At 45.5% G+C, this 15,572-nt stretch overlaps 1 protein-coding gene across 1 annotated transcript in view; it reads right to left on the bottom strand.

The window, feature by feature from the left end:
• Nucleotides 1–15,572, bottom strand: part of MUC16 (mucin 16, cell surface associated) — an 85,098-nt gene continuing 69,526 nt past the window's right edge. Inside the window, exons 52-63 of the mRNA XM_066252660.1 lie at nucleotides 15,209–15,330; nucleotides 15,050–15,117; nucleotides 14,717–14,889; nucleotides 13,162–13,292; nucleotides 12,759–12,826; nucleotides 11,787–11,935; nucleotides 10,113–10,276; nucleotides 9,768–9,835; nucleotides 7,811–7,977; nucleotides 5,228–5,269; nucleotides 4,597–4,676; nucleotides 1–1,647 (exon numbers count right to left, since the gene is read on the bottom strand). Of these exons, the coding sequence (XP_066108757.1) occupies nucleotides 1,597–1,647; nucleotides 4,597–4,676; nucleotides 5,228–5,269; nucleotides 7,811–7,977; nucleotides 9,768–9,835; nucleotides 10,113–10,276; nucleotides 11,787–11,935; nucleotides 12,759–12,826; nucleotides 13,162–13,292; nucleotides 14,717–14,889; nucleotides 15,050–15,117; nucleotides 15,209–15,330 (1,283 nt within the window). The 3' untranslated portion in view covers nucleotides 1–1,596. The remainder of the gene's footprint in view (nucleotides 1,648–4,596; nucleotides 4,677–5,227; nucleotides 5,270–7,810; nucleotides 7,978–9,767; nucleotides 9,836–10,112; nucleotides 10,277–11,786; nucleotides 11,936–12,758; nucleotides 12,827–13,161; nucleotides 13,293–14,716; nucleotides 14,890–15,049; nucleotides 15,118–15,208; nucleotides 15,331–15,572) is intronic.

Genomic DNA, 15,572 nt, shown 5'->3' with positions numbered 1-15,572 from the left:
CAGTTTATCTTGGGGCGGATTTCTTGAAGAGAAGAAGAGCCCACAGGTTGCTAGGCCCGGTGGCGCACACAAGTCGGCGGAGAGGGCAGCCCTGGCCCAGGTTTCCCCTGTCTGCGTTGGCCCCGTGCACGGGCTATGCGAGGGAAGCGAGGGGAGGGAGGGGTTATAGCTCAGCCTGACTCTTCTGCTCCTCTGCTGCTGCTGCTGCTCCTGGCGCAGCTGGCAGGCCGGGCATTGGCCACCTCCAAGGCCCCGGGGATGCCAGGAGATCATTGTACCAATGTGCCGGGACAAAGGCTACAACCTGACGCACATGCCCAACCAGTTAGTTCCACCACAACACGCAGGACAAGGCGGGCCTGGAGTTGTACCAGTTCTGGCCGCTGGTGAAGATCCACTGCTCTCCGGACCTGCTTTTGTTCCTGTGCTCCATGTACACGCCCATCTGCTTACCCGACTATCATAAGCCTCTGCTGCCCTGCCGCTCCGTGCACGCGACAAGGCCGGCTGCTCTCCACTCATGCTGCAGTACAACCTAGCCTGGCCGGAGCTCATGAAATGCAACCGCCTCCCCGTGCTGGGGACGCCGAGATCCTCTGCATGGATTACAACTGCAGCAAGACCACCACAGTGCCCCCTAGACTCTTCCCGCTCAGGCCCGCCAGGGGCGCTGTCCTGATGAATGGTTGAAATTACTGGGACTTCAATTTTTAACCCTTGAATATCTTCAGCTGTGGTCATCTGCAAAATGTGTAGAGATCATACAATCTGTGTTGCACACCCCAGGCAGAAGAGCATGGCTGACTTCATGCCAGCAATGGTTTGAGCTGCTTATTGGGAAGATTCGGCCATAACTGTTTTTGCTGGATTCTGTGCAGAAAAATATGAAAAAAAGATTCATTCTTTCATATTTTCCCCCTGAGTTTTATTCATCCATACATCCAAAGAAGACCCCATCTTTTTAGAGCCTGAGTATTACTGTGGATCCAGTCTTCTGAGGTATCTAGTCATTTCAGCTCCCAAGTCTCAGGGCTGAACGCAGGGTCTCGCCTCATCCATTCCTTCCGTCCAGCCTACTTCCATCTTGGAGAACCATGAGGTAAGAGGCTGTGCCGAGTTGATCTGGAAGTCCTGGTGAATCTGAACTTCAGAGAATGCAGTAATGCAAGGACAGCAGGAGACTGCCAGGGTTTGGGGTGGGGAAAATGGGGGCAGAGAGGTGGGTGGTGGCTGACATGAGCCAGGGGAGGTGTGTCCCAAAGTTTCTTAAGCAGGGAAACCCTGCACTGAAGAGGGTACAATTTTATACGATGGCAATTTCTGCACCAGTTTTGCATTCTTATGTTTCAAAGGGAGAGAGTGTTGTTAAACCACAAGACAAAACTTGCAGTTGCCTTTAGGACTTGATGAATAGGAAGAATTTTATCTAAGTTTCTTGTGAAACAGACAGGGGCCACGTTAAGAAGGGCCCAGAGATGGATCAGTGAGGTTGATTCTGTTCCAGGCAAGCTCTTTTGGGTCCCAGCTGGGAGCAGAGGCCTCAGTCAGATCTAATCATTGCAGCTCCCTTGGGTCTCAGGTGGCAGGTGCCAGGCATCATTGCTGAATCTGAAAATCTCCCTCCTTCTTCCGCACGCACACAGTGACCTGTGAAGGGGGAGGAGCCTCAGAATGGACCGTTCACCTGCCCAAGTGTGGGAACTGCAGGGGAGAAGATGGCCAAAGCCAGAGACTGGACATGTCCCTCTCTTTTTTAAATTTAATTTTCTCCCTCAGTCCTTTTTCCTTTCTTTTGTCCTCTTTTATGTCTTTTGGTTTTTCTTTCCCCTTTCCCCTCTCATTTGCTCTACCATTTTCTCTCTGTTAACCATTCATATTCCTTTTTCCCTCCCTCCTTCTTTCCCTCCCTCCCTCCTCTTTTCTTCCCTCCTTCCTTCCCTCCCCCCTCTCTCCATGCTGTAGCTTAATTGCATACATTTAAAATGAGTGATTTGATAGGGTTTGATGAGAACGTATTGAACCATCACCACAATCAAGATAAAGAACACCTATCATCCCCCAAAGTGCCCTCATGCTCCTCTGTCATTCCTCCTTACCTGCCATGTGCAGACACGTTCTTATTCCCAGGCCACCACGGACCTGATCTCTGTCCCTATAGATAGGCTAGGATTTTGTAAAATTTGTTCATAAATGGGATCATACAGTCTTTTCTCTACCTAGCTCCTGTCACTCAGCATAGTGTGAGACTTACACATGTTATTGCATGTATTAATAACTCTTTCTTTTTTACTGCTGAAGAATCACGTCGTGGGGATATGTCCAGTGGTGGGATTTAGTCAGTTCACCCCGGTTTGGCAGAACCGATACCAAATTTTTTGTTGAGTTCAGTGAACCGGTTGTTAAAATGACACTTATAATCAGGGTTCTCTCCAAGGTGGGCACCTGGGCAGCTGCCCAATGTGGAAATCACAAATTTACATTCCTTACTTTGTTTTTACCGTTCATCTGTGCAACAGTGTATTCTAAGCGCCCACAGTAATGTTCATTCTGTCCATAGGTGAAAAAAATTTGACGGAACTATGCTTGTAATATTTATTCATTTCATAAAACTTATTATACCTTTGATGAAATACAACATTTTAATTCCCTTGTGTTGTTACTTCATTAGGAAATGAGGACACCAATCAGGAAGCAATGTGGAAATATCTTTTTTTTTTTTTTTTTTTTTTTTTTTTGTATTTTTCCGAAGTTGGAAACGGGAGGCAGTCAGACAGACACCCGCATGCGCCCGACCGGGATCCAGTGGAGCCTTGGCTGCGGGAGGGGAAGAGAGAGACAGAGAGGAAGGAGAGGGGGAGGGGTGGAGAAGCAGATGGACGCTTCTCCTGTGTGCCCTGGCCGGGAATCGAACCCGGGACTCCCGCATGCCAGGCTGACGCTCTACCACTGAGCCAACTGGCCAAGGCCATGGAAATAACTTACAAGTTTTGTTGTTTTTTGTCAGGTATTATTTTTAATATTTTAAAACTTTCTTATAATATAATCTAGTTTTGTGTACCTCTTTTATCATTCTTTTTAAAGTATTAAATGCATGAAATAATAAACTACCTTTCAGTATATCATTTTTTTATACTTAAAATGGTTATTAGGGCCGAGAACCGGTTGTTAAATTATTTGAATCCCACCACTAGATATGTAACGGTTTGTTTATCCATTCATCTGTTGGTGGAAATCTTGGTTTTTTTCCATTTTGGGCAAACCTCTTATGGACATCTGTGTACAAGTCTCCTTATATAGATGGATGTTTTTATATCCCTTGGATAAATTCCTAGGAGTGCAATGGCAGGGTAGGTATATGTAACTTTTATGAAAACAACCAACCTACTTTTTATTAGCACTATATGAGAGTTTCAGTTGCTTCACATACTCTGAAAAACTTGTTATAGTCAGTCTTTATAATACTTTAGCCGTTCTCATGTATAGTGGTAATTCTACCACTATGACTTGCAACTTTCAGTTACATTTTCTTAATGACTGCTGTTGTTAAAGTAAAGAATCACAAGATTCTTTAGACTGGGAAAGAAATTTGCAAAACATGTGCCCAGCAGAGAATTTGTATTTATAATACAGTCATGCACCACATAAAAACAGGGGTATATTCTGAGAAATGTGTTGGTAGGTGATTGTCTGTACCACACGTTACTATACAAAACAACATATGACTAGATTAAGCACAAGAGAAAATAATGCTGTTAAGAGATGCCATAAACACTAGACATGCGGCTGCTGCCAGTATAACATGGCATACTGTTTAACAGCAAATCTTTTTTATAAGTGGAAAGTGTATACTCTAAAATAATGATAATGGCCCTGGCAGGTTGGCTCAGTGGTAGAGCATCAGTCCAGCATGTGGAAGTCCCGGGTTTGATTCAGGGTCAGGGCACATAGGAGAAGTGACCATCTGCTTCTCCATCCCTCGCTCCCCTCTCCCTCTCCTGCAGCCATGGCTCAAATGAGCAAGTTGGCCCTAGGCACTGAGGATGGCTCCATGGCCTTGCCTCAGGTGCTAAAATAGCTAGGTTGCCAAACAACAGAGCAGCGGCCTCAGATGGGCAGAACATCAGCCCCAGACAGGAGTTGCTGGATGAATCCCGGTTGGGGTGCATGCAAAAGTCTGTCTCTCCACCTCCCTGCTTCTCACTTGATTAAAAAAAGTAATAAAATAAAATAAGATAAAATTAAATAATGATAGTATGGTATAGTAAATACCTAACCAGTAACCTAACTGTAACAGTCCTTTATGATCATTATCAAGTATGTACTATACACAATTTATACGTTTATACATGTGAAAATGCAGTCGCTCTGTTTACACTTGCATAACCTCAAACACTTGAGTAATATGTTTTGCCAGGACCTTGCTATGGCATGATGTCAAGAGGTGGTAGGAATTTTTTAGCTCCACTATAATCTTAAGGGACCACCATTGTATATGTGGCCCTCTGTAGACCAAAATGTTGCTATGCAATGCATGACTATATATAAAGAACTCTTACAACCCAAGAGCAAGAGGACAAGCATCACTTTCTTGCTTACCAGGAGGCAGCAGATCAGGCATGTGATGAGCACCAAGAGTCCCGCCAAGCAGATGAGGATGATGGTCCAGAAGGGTAGGTCTGGGGAGACAGGGGCTGGGCTGAGCCATGCTCTTTCATTCCCACAGGGATCTTGCTTTGTCCCCATTTCACCCCAACAGTCCTTGACATGAGTTGGCCAATTCTTATTATCATCCAAGTTCTTATATGCATGGTTCTCTTGAATGACACACAGCAGCAATATTTCCACCCCATGCCTGACCAGGCAGTGGTGCAGTGGATAAAGCATTGACCTTGGATGCTGAGAACCCAGGTTAGAAACCCTGAGGTTGCTGGTTTGAACACAGGCTCACCAGCTTGAGCTTGGGGCTGCCGGCTTGAATGCAGGGTTGCTGGCTTGAAGCTCAGGGTCGTTGGCTTGAGCAAGGGGTCATGGGCTCAGCTGGAGCCCCCAGTCAATGCATGTATGAGAAAGCAATCAATGAACAACTAAAGTGTTGTAACAAGTTGATGCTTCTCATCTCTCTTCTGTCCTGTTTGTCTGTCTCTGCCTGTCCCCCTCTCTTTCTCTCTCTTACTTAAAAAAAAAATCAGATATTCCCACCCCACCTAAGGGCTGCTGTGAGGCTTACCAGAATTCTCAGTCAGGGCATCGTGTCTGTTTGGAGAATACCCTGGAAGTGAATAAAATGGGGAATGTATGTGAGTATGTTTTTACTCTTTTTAATAAAACTCTTCAGCCTGACCAGGCGGTAGCACAGTGGATAGAGCATCGGACTGGGATGCCGAGGACCCAGGTTCAAGACCCCGAGGTCGCCAGTTTGAGCATGGGCTCATCTGGTTTGAGCAAAGCTCACCAGCTTGGAGGTCGCTGGCTTGAGCAAGGGGTTACTCGGTCTGCTGAAGGCCCACGGTCAAGGCACATATGAGAAAGCAATCAATGAACAACTAAGGTGTCACAACAAAAAACTGATGATTGATGCTTCTCATCTCTCTCTGTTCCTGTCTGGCTGTCCCTATCTATCCCTCTCTCTGACTCTCTGTCTCTGTAAAAAAAATAAAAAAAATAAAACTTTTCAAACACACAGAGGGTTAGAATAATATAATAAACATTCACCACCTAATTTTAGCAATGTATATTTCATCCAATGCATGATTATTCTTGCCCCATCCTATATTTTCACTCTTATCATATTTTAAAATATTAAAATAGACATTATGATGTTTCATACCATTTCAGTTAGCATATCTAAAAAATGAGGGCACTTTATTGCATAACTGAAGGCCATTATCACACTATAAGAGTGGATTAAACCAGTAGTCCCCAACCTTTTTTGGGCCATGGACTGGTTTAATGTCAGAAAATATTTTCACAGACTGGCCTTTAGGGTGGGACAGATAAATGTATCATGTGACCGAGACAAGCGTCAAGAGTGAGTCTTAGACGGATGTAACAGAGGGAATCTGGTCATTTTTAAAAAATAAAACATTGTTCAGACTTAAATATAAATTAAACGGAAATAATGTAAGTTGTTCATTCTTTCTCTGTGGACCGGTGCCAAATGGCCCATGGACTGGTACCGGTCTATGGCCTGGGGTTTGGGGACCACTGGATTAAAGGAAATCAAATTCGTATCTCTGGGCATGGAGGGCTGAAAGTGGGTGGGAGCATCTTTTGGCTGTCAGGGGAGAATCGTTCAATCCAGTTAGCAAGCACATGGGATCTCCCTTAAATTGTAAATTCTCACAATCTCTCTTCTCTGCCTAGAAACAAATCCATCCCCTTCTCCTATACCAAGTTGTTTTATACTCACTTTCCAAGATTCACCTACAATATTATTTCCTTCAAGAAGCCCTCTCTGATTACCACTCCCAAGTATAGATGGGCTTATATCAAATAATGTATAAATGACAATGGCCTTATTCTCATTATTTTCAACAACAACAGAAAGTCCACGAGGGTAGGGACACATCACACCCACTGGGCATGGGGGAGGACTGCAGGGTCTCTACTTCTACAGCTTCTCCCCAGCCAACTACTAAAGACGTGCGGTCCGACGGGAGGCTCCTACAATTAAAGTTAATTTTAATAAAATAAAATAATCTCATACCTCTGTAACATTAGAAGTCAGTAACAATAAAAGTCGATAGCTCCGTCTGACCTGTGGTGGCACAGTGAATAGAGGGTCGACCTGGAATGCTGAGGTCGCTGGTTCAAAACCCCAGTTTTGCCCAGTCAAGGCACATATGGGAAGCAACTAGTACAATGATGCTTCCCACTCACCCCAACCTTTCTCTCTCTCTCTTCTCTCTAAAATAAACAAAATTTTAAATTTTCTAAAAAAATCAATAGCTCCATGTGGCTAATGCAGTGGACAACACATAGACAGAACATTTCCATCACTGCAATAAGTTTTATTGGATGGGGATGCTACAGCTGGACTGGGCGAACTACAGCCTCTGGGCCAACCCAGGCCCACTGCCTGTTCGAATAGAGCCTGGGCACCAGGAGACAGGTCTATCCATCATGCCTGTCGAGGCTGATTCACATATAGTTTGCTACTGGAGGTCCTCACTGACCATCTGGCCCAGTGGTTTTTAGCATACAGATAAGGAAACATAGGTCCAGGTGGGAAATGACTAGCATGAGGTCTCAGAGCTGTCTAGGTCAGGGGTCCCCAAACTTTTTACACAGGGGGCCAGTTCACTGTCCTTCAGACCGTTGGAGGGCTGGACTATAAAAAAAACTATGAACAAATCCCTATGCACACTGCACATATCTTATTTTAAAGTAAAAAAACAAAACGGTAACAAAGACAATATTTAAAATAAAGAACAAGTAAATTTAAATCAACAAACTGACCAGTATTTCAATGGGAACTATGCTCCTCTCACTGACCACCAATGAAAGAGGTGCCCCTTCCGGAAGTGCGGCAGGGGCCGGATAAATGGCCTCAGGGGGCTGCATGAGGCCCGCGGGCCGTAGTTTGGGGACCCCTGGTCTAGGTGATGGCAAATGCCTCCTATATCCCACTGGGTGTCCTTCCCTCTCCCTCAATAGTGGATTATGCCTGGGGGACTGTGCCACCTTCTGCCAGCCTGAGCAGTTTAATGCTGACTCATCCTCAAGCCTTCAAATTCCCAAGAAAGTCCACAAGTGTGGAAGTTGAGTCCCCACTCCCCAAACTTCTGTCCCAGTGATTAGGAAGCCTTACCGTCCACTCGGACACTGTCCCTGTCCAGGGTAAAGTTCTGCAGCTGGGTGCCATTTTGGGTCAGCTGCAGGAATTCCTCATAGATGGCCACTCTGTCCACTCTTTGTGCCAGTGGCGAGAAGTGACACAGGGAGTCCACCCTGGTGTGGCTACTGTGGGGTCCAGGCCTGGAAGCACACGATGGATGAACAGGGGTCCTTGGAGTAATGCCCTGGTTCTAAGTTTTCTGTTCGAAGTCCTGCCCAAGAGAACTTTCTGCAATGACCTGAGCATTTGTGTCTGTTCTGTCCAATATAATCATTATTGGCCACAGGTTGTCAAGCACTTAAAATGTAGCTACTATATGTGAGTAAACAACTGCATTTTTAATGTAATAAAATGCAATGTGATTAATTTATAAATAAATAGCCACAGGGAGAACATTTTTGAAATGCTAGAGTAAGGACTTATGAAAATACATAAAAACAATGAAACACAGTAAAAATAGTTGAAGTCAAGGTTTCAAAACTCCAGAAATGAACCAAAAGGCTTGCAACAATATGAGGAGCGTTTAGGTAAGGAAAAAGGCTGACTTGTGATAGAAGGAGTAAGTACTGTGGCACGATAACTTGTGCGGTCCTGTTCTGCTCTCAGGATGTTCTCAGTAACTTTGAAAAACATCGGTCTCAGAGTTACAGTAATTGTGAAAAACAGCAATGATCCATAGTGGGTTTGGAGCTCCCCAAAAGATGAATCCTCATTTGTTTCTATTTGACCTTTCTAGCAAACCCTTGAGATTTTCAGGGCTTGTTTTTATTTGACTCGGCAAAGAAAGCCTATCCCCAGGGAACTTGCTAAAAACAATCAGTGGTAACTATTTTGCATTGTAGCTACACAAGGGAGTAATATTAGTTGAGACAGGCCAGAGATGAACAAAAAACTTAAAAGAAAAATTGAAGGAACGAGATGTCCATAGTGGGCTTGGAAAACCTCTAGTGTTTTGGAGGGGATCTAGAAGGCTGCAGAGGGAGGTATGTGCGCATGCCCAGGAAACACTTGGAAAGGTCTCAGTCACTTATCTCTACCTGGAAAGTTGGCTTAATGTACCAAAAACTGGTTAATGTAATCCACCACAGTCATAGAATAAAGTACAAATACTGTACCACATTATCTTAATAGACACACACAAAAGAATTTCACAAAATAGGTCTTTTATGATAAAAAAAAACACACCAAGAAAACCCACTCAACAAATTGGAGAAACCTTCTCAACCTAATAAACAATGTCCAAGAAAAATGCACAACTAATATTATAGTCAATGGTAAAAGACAAAAAAATCTTCCCTAAGGCAAAGGACAAGGCCCTTATCTCATATTAATCACACTGTTCTAGAGGTTCTAATGAGAACAATTAGGCAAGAAAAAGAAATCAAAGGTATCTAGATTGGAAAAAAAGATGTAAAACTATTTACTTTTGCAGATGATGTGATATTGTATATGGAGAATTCTGAGAAATAAACACACACACAGCATGTGAATAACATCTCAATAGGTAAATAAAAAACTTAAACTGCCACATGCGGTTATTGGCTACACTATTGGACAGCACAATCAGACTGCTGCATTTTAAGTTATTCCATGATAGCCCCTCATCTGGTATGGATTGTGAATTCATGAGCTGACTTCTTGAGCTATGTATTCTATCATCCACGTCCCCATGGGTCCCAGAACCAGGCCCCTCCATCGCTGCTGGGGTCTACACAGGTTCTCTTGGGTTTCTAAGCCAGTTGTACTCACTGATTTAGGAAGAAGCTGGGTTTTTTTTGTTTGTTTGTTTTTTAAAGTAACAGCTCTATATTCATAGGGCTCTCTCCTATAACAGCTAGGATCTGAGAGGTCACGCTTACTTAAAAAAGACAGTGTATCGTTATGTAAAAGAGAGGTTTACCAAGTCATTAGATCCTGATTTGGAACTCACCTGAACGCTAAAACTTGACAGTCAGAAAAAGAGCTCCTGATGCTGCTGTTTTGGAAGAGCTGGTTGAGCTGAAAGACAGGGTAGCGTTTCCGTCATCAGAACCCCAGCTGCGTGGTCTCAGAGGATGTTCAGCCACTGACCAACCTTCTCCATCTTTTTCTTGTCTCCACAAAGACTAGCACACGAATGTGTACCCAAAAAAGACTTGTTTCATAGTATGACTTAGCTACATGACCCTGGGACAGCTAGTGAACCTCTCTGTGCCTCTTTCTTTCTTTGAAAAATGAGAATAAGAACCTGTATTTATGAACTATTCTGAAAGTCATCATCTGACTCCATGCTCACCGCATTCTCCACACTTCTCTTGTTTTGCTGGTGTTCAGTGGTGCCTGGCTGGGCTATGACCTGGACATAGGGTAGGTTGGTGACAGTGAAATTCAGCTGAAAGTGCTGAGGGCTGGGACCGCTTGTTGGTTTGTCTGTCAGCTGATGAATTGATGTTTCCACTTCTAGAATAAAAAGAAAGTATGAAATTTCTCTATCTAGGGAAGGTTTTAACAAGAGGTTATTTAAGCCAGTATACTTATTTCTGGTAGTGTGACCTGAACTGGGTGTTTAAGGTGGGCTATAGAAGACCTTCTATCTAACTGTCTACCTTGAATCTATTCACCTGTCTACCTGTCTAAACCTCGTTTCATGAAGGATTGTGAGAGTTCACTAGGATGTCTGGGAGAGGAGACCAGGTCTCTCTGAGGCGTAGCTGGCTAGTGCAGGTGCTGACCAGCCCAGTAGGCATCTGGCACACACCTTTGCTGGCCTAAATTCCTAATGTGTCTTGCTGACTCTGGTCTTCTTTACCCTCCCGTTCCATCCTCCACGCAGCACCCAGAGGATGAGCTTTGGAAAACAAAGTTCAGAGTGTGTGGTGTTTCTCCACAAACCATTCCAGTTTCCAGAAATTCCCTGACCACCTCTTTATCCTCACCTGTCACCTCTTCCATGTCAAAATACACGTGCCAGCCTCACACACTTATTTTTAATTTAAATTTTTTTTTTATTTTTTAATTCTTTAATTCTTTTTAATTTTTTAGTGAGAGGAGTGGAGGCAGGGAGACAGACTCCCACATGTGCCCTGATGTGGATCCACCCAGCAAGCCCAGCTGGGGGTGATGCTTTGCCCTTCTGGGCCCATTGCTCTGTTGCTCAGTAATTGAGACTTTTTAGCACCTGAGGCAGAGCCCACAGAGCCATCCTCAGTGCCCGAGGTCAACTTGCTCAAACTAATCGAGCTATGGCTGAGGGAGGGGAAGAGAGAGAGAGAAAGAGAGAGAATGGTGAGGGGTGGAGAAGCAGATGGTCGCTTCTCTTGTGTGCCCTGACCTGGAATCGAACCTGAGATAGCCACACGCCAGGCCAACACTCTACCACTGAGCCAACCGGCCAAGGTCATCTCACATACTTTTTATAGCTCCCCAGACATGCCATGCTCTCTCTATCTTCTAGGTTAGAGATACACTAGCACAGTGGCCTATCTCTTCCCACCAGCTAGGTCATGTTCTCCATCACATCTTGGTTTATTTATCATTTCCTGATGAAAACATTCTAAGACAGGGATGTGTGTCTTTCCTTGAGGTTCCCACAGCCTCTTGAAATGGCCTTAGAGAAATTTTCACAGTGTGTCATCAATACCTATTTACTTGCATTAAACATTAGTTGAATGAATGAATGAACGAATAACTCACTAATAGAGGGCCTGAGAAGGCAACTCAGGATGCTCCATATTTGGGGCTGGAAATATTTACGTGTAAAAGCAAGCAGTCCTTGGAGAGGGATTGCTGCATGTTCTCTTCCTGACTCCTGATGGGTGACCCACTGCCATGAACACGGGTCATCAACATGAGCCTCTAAAATGTACCACTTTTGGCTCCAGATCCTACATTCATTCCATTGTTACTGAGGAGATGTCTCCTTCCCAAAGCCCCATCTCCATAAGCCATGAAACCAGTCCCCGTCTTGTACCTGTCACGTTAATATCTGCCAGATGGTAGGTGGCGCCCAGCCAGTGGGACGAAGCGTTGAGGGTCTTGTCTAGAAAGACTTGCTTCACCATGCTGGCCTCTGTCCTGGAGGAGAACAGCTCTCGGATGGTGACTGACATGGAGCCCAACCTAGAGTCAGAGACCACGGGGACTCAGCCAGCACCCAACCCCAGCAGGGTCCCCTGAGTTCCTGCTTTATGGATTCAAAGGCCTAAGGGAAAGCAGAGGAGAGCAGCTGGCTGCCTCTTCCTTCAGGATAGAGAAGAGACCCTGACCAAGAAGGGTGGGTTTTTAGGAGTTGGGAATAGAAGCAATAGCAGGAACAATTATGAACGTACGGGGACCCCTAAGAAGCGACTTACACATTCACTCACCATCACTGTGGTGGAAGGTATTATTACAACTATCCCCATGTTAAACACAATGAAACTGGAGTTTATAAGTATTCAGAGTTCAATACTCAACTTCAATACTCAAAGCACTGTGCCTCATGATCCTCCTCTCTGGTGTAGATGTTCTAGTTCCTCCACCCATCCCTCAGAGACCTGAGTTCAAACTCAACTTGTACAGTTACTAGGCTGTTCACTTAGCTGAGCCTCAGTTTTCCCATCTGAACAGTGGGATCAATGACTGTATCGCTCTCACAGGACTGTGATGAGAATTAAACATGATGATCACACATGAGAGTGCTCAGCAGGGGGTCTGGCCACGGTAAATCTTATTATTGAGCTGATATTGGCTGAAAGTGTTCAGAAGAGAAGAAGGTGGATGGCTCCATGAGATTAACCCTTTCTCACCCCGAAAAACATAGGGAAGGAAATGATAGGATTAGCAGACAGGGATGTGGGGAGAATGGGCACCACATCAGTGACTTCCAGCTCAAAGATGTGCTGCAGGAACCCAGAGCCATAAGCCACCAGCTCAGCCAATGCTTCTAATCTCCTCAACCTACTTCAAGTCAGTAACCAGGCAGGAGTGGAACACGTCTTGTAGTTGGCTGTCTCTGTAGAGTTTGGCAACCTAGAATAAAGGGGAAGGACAGTGGGTGAGATGGAGGTCTGTAGGGGCTGGAGTCAGCCCACTGGAGCCAGTGAAAGAGCAAGGGAGACCTGAAAAATCCTAGCTCTGTGTTCAAGTCACTGTGTGACCTTAGGCACCAATTTCTCTTTCTGAGCCTCTCTTTGACCATCTGGGAAATGGGGAAGGCAGCCATGGCTCTGCCTCTGGAAACTGCAGAATGCAGAATACTTGGGTAGAGTGAAGTGCTGAAACACTCACTCAATAGATGTAAGTTAGACAGAGGAATGGGAAGGGCACCAGGGTAAGGAGAGATGAGTGAGCGAGAGGGGGCACACCTTGTCCTGGATGTCTCTCAGCAGGGCGCTGTACTCAGGGGACATAGGGTCTGGGTTGCTGAGGTTCCAGTTGATGATGCGGAAATTTAGCTGGTATTCAGTCTGGATAGATGAACTCTGGGGGGCGTAGCCTGGGGCCAAGAAAAGGAAGTAAAGTCAGGTGAAGATGCTCAGTGTTTGGCATGGAGGCATGGTATCACAGCGCGGGCCCTGGGCAGCTGATAGCATCAACCAAAATCAGTCCCACACCTTAAGGACTGTGGACTTCCCAAGTGCAAAGTCAATCAAAGGGGGAAATGGGAATTTTACAGGGTTCTTCTGAGCTGAGTTTTACGCTTGTGCTTATGCAGATACCACTTTGTGCAACGCTTTTCCATCCTTTTCTCTTCCCGGAAAACTCCTATTCATACTTCAGGAGCCCAAAGGTAGGGAGCTCCAGGAGAGCAGGGACCTACCCATCTGTCTTGTTCTTGTCATGCCCCACTGCCTAACACATGTCTGGGCACATGTATTTTTTAGAAAGCCAGCCTTACCTTGTCCCATCCCCATCTCTGATCCCATAGCAACTGGCTGTATAGAGTCGCTGAAATTTTTGTGCCTCTAAGTGACCATTAGTTCACTTGACTATGAATTTTCCAGGGAGAGAAGCTGTGTGTTTTATCTCCATACCCAACCAGCACATGGTTTGGGACAGAATTGTCACACAGGCGCTTGTTACATGAATGAATGGGGATGGCAGTGGATACCCACAGATGAGGGGCTGAGACTCTCATCCTTCATTTGTGCACTCAGCCATCCTTCCAGTGAGGACTACCATGTGCCAACACAGGAAGAACTGAGGGCCCAGAACTAAAAACTGACTTTGTAGAGTTGGGTCATTACACATGTGATTGCAGTAAAGTGTGGTAACTGACTTTGTAGAGTTGGGTCATTACACACGTGATTGCAGTAAAGTGTGGTAACTGATGTTGTAGAGTTGGGTCATTAAACGTGATTGCAGTAAAGTGTGGTGAGTGTGGTGCGGCACCTGTGCAGGGACCAGGGCCATGCGCTGCAGGGTTGTCGTGCTCAGACTGCTGTTGTTTGGAGCTATGTCATTTTTGGTGTCTGTGTGTGTGTGGGGGGGGGTTCTCTTGTTTATTGAAAGATATTAGCAACATCACAGCCTCTGTCCGCTAGGTGCCATCCACCTCCCAAGTGATTGTCCCAGGTATGACAATTAAAAATGTCTCCAGACAGTGCCCAGTGTCTACGGAAGGTGGGGGACAGAATTGTCCCAGGTAAGAATGACTGGCATAGAGGAACGTTGCTTAGAAGAAGCCCTGAGCCAAGAGATACTATGCGCCCGTAATTTGGGTTTTGAATTAAAATTCATTACATTAATTTGGTTAAAGAATTTCATGTTACTTACCTGAAATAACAGGACATACCCTCCCCATGGAGGTTGGGGAGGGTGTCTCCCAGTCAGACTTGGACTGATTTCTTAAAGAGAAAATGAAATAAAGCAAAGATATGTAATGATCACTGTAAATACAATTTCAGCATAAACACTCACCATTGACGAAGAGGCTGTCCGTGACCAGGATGTAGGGGCCCATCTGGGTGACGCTGTGGGTCAGTTGGCTCAGCTCCCAGTACAGTCGTTCTGTGTCTAGCCCGGGGCCCGTGGGGTCAGGGTGGTAGGTGCAGACGACGTCCACATTGGTGGCCACCCCCTCTTTCTTAGGCCTGGGGAAAAAGGAATGTGGGGATTCTAGAAAGAGATCCTGAAAGCTCTGGGTGTGGGGCCAGAAAGATGGGGAAGCAACTGTGAGGTCAGTGGAAAGACTGAAAAAGGGTGATCACCCAAAGTAGCCGTTACTGGCAAATGCTCAAGAAAAAGCCTTACCTGAGGGAGACCAGTCTGCAACCCGAGTAGCAGGGGCCCAGACTGCTTTTCTTGAACAAGGATCTGAGCTGGAGACGAAGGAGGAAGAGGGTGAGCAGGACGGTTAGGTGGGGCTGGGTGGGATCTGCCCACCAGAAGCAGCGGGGCCCACGGTCTCACCAGGAGCTGCAGGACCCTCTCGGTGGAGCTGAACGTGGCCGAGCCATTGCTCATGTCTGTCGAGTACTGGAGGTTGGAGATGGTGAAGTTGAGTGTGAGGGTCTCCAGGTGGCGCAACAGAGCTGTAGGAAGAGAAGGGCAGAGACAGTAGTCACTGAGAGCTGGCCTACATTCAGTCCAGAGTCCTGCGGTCACGATCATCTCTCTTCTTTTCCAGTGGCACCACTACTCACCAACATGGCTAAGTCAAAACCATCCTATCCACTCAGTAATGTGAGCTACTATTCACTTCACCTCCCAAGTGATACCAATTCCACATGTGGAATGATCCTCACGTATATCACCTCTTTCCATCCATCTCCTA

Source organism: Saccopteryx bilineata, chromosome 1, assembly GCF_036850765.1.
Source record: "Saccopteryx bilineata isolate mSacBil1 chromosome 1, mSacBil1_pri_phased_curated, whole genome shotgun sequence".
Taxonomy (NCBI): Eukaryota; Metazoa; Chordata; class Mammalia; order Chiroptera; family Emballonuridae; genus Saccopteryx; species Saccopteryx bilineata.
Note: the sequence above shows the minus strand (reverse complement) of the source record. Positions and strands in the feature narration are given on the sequence as shown.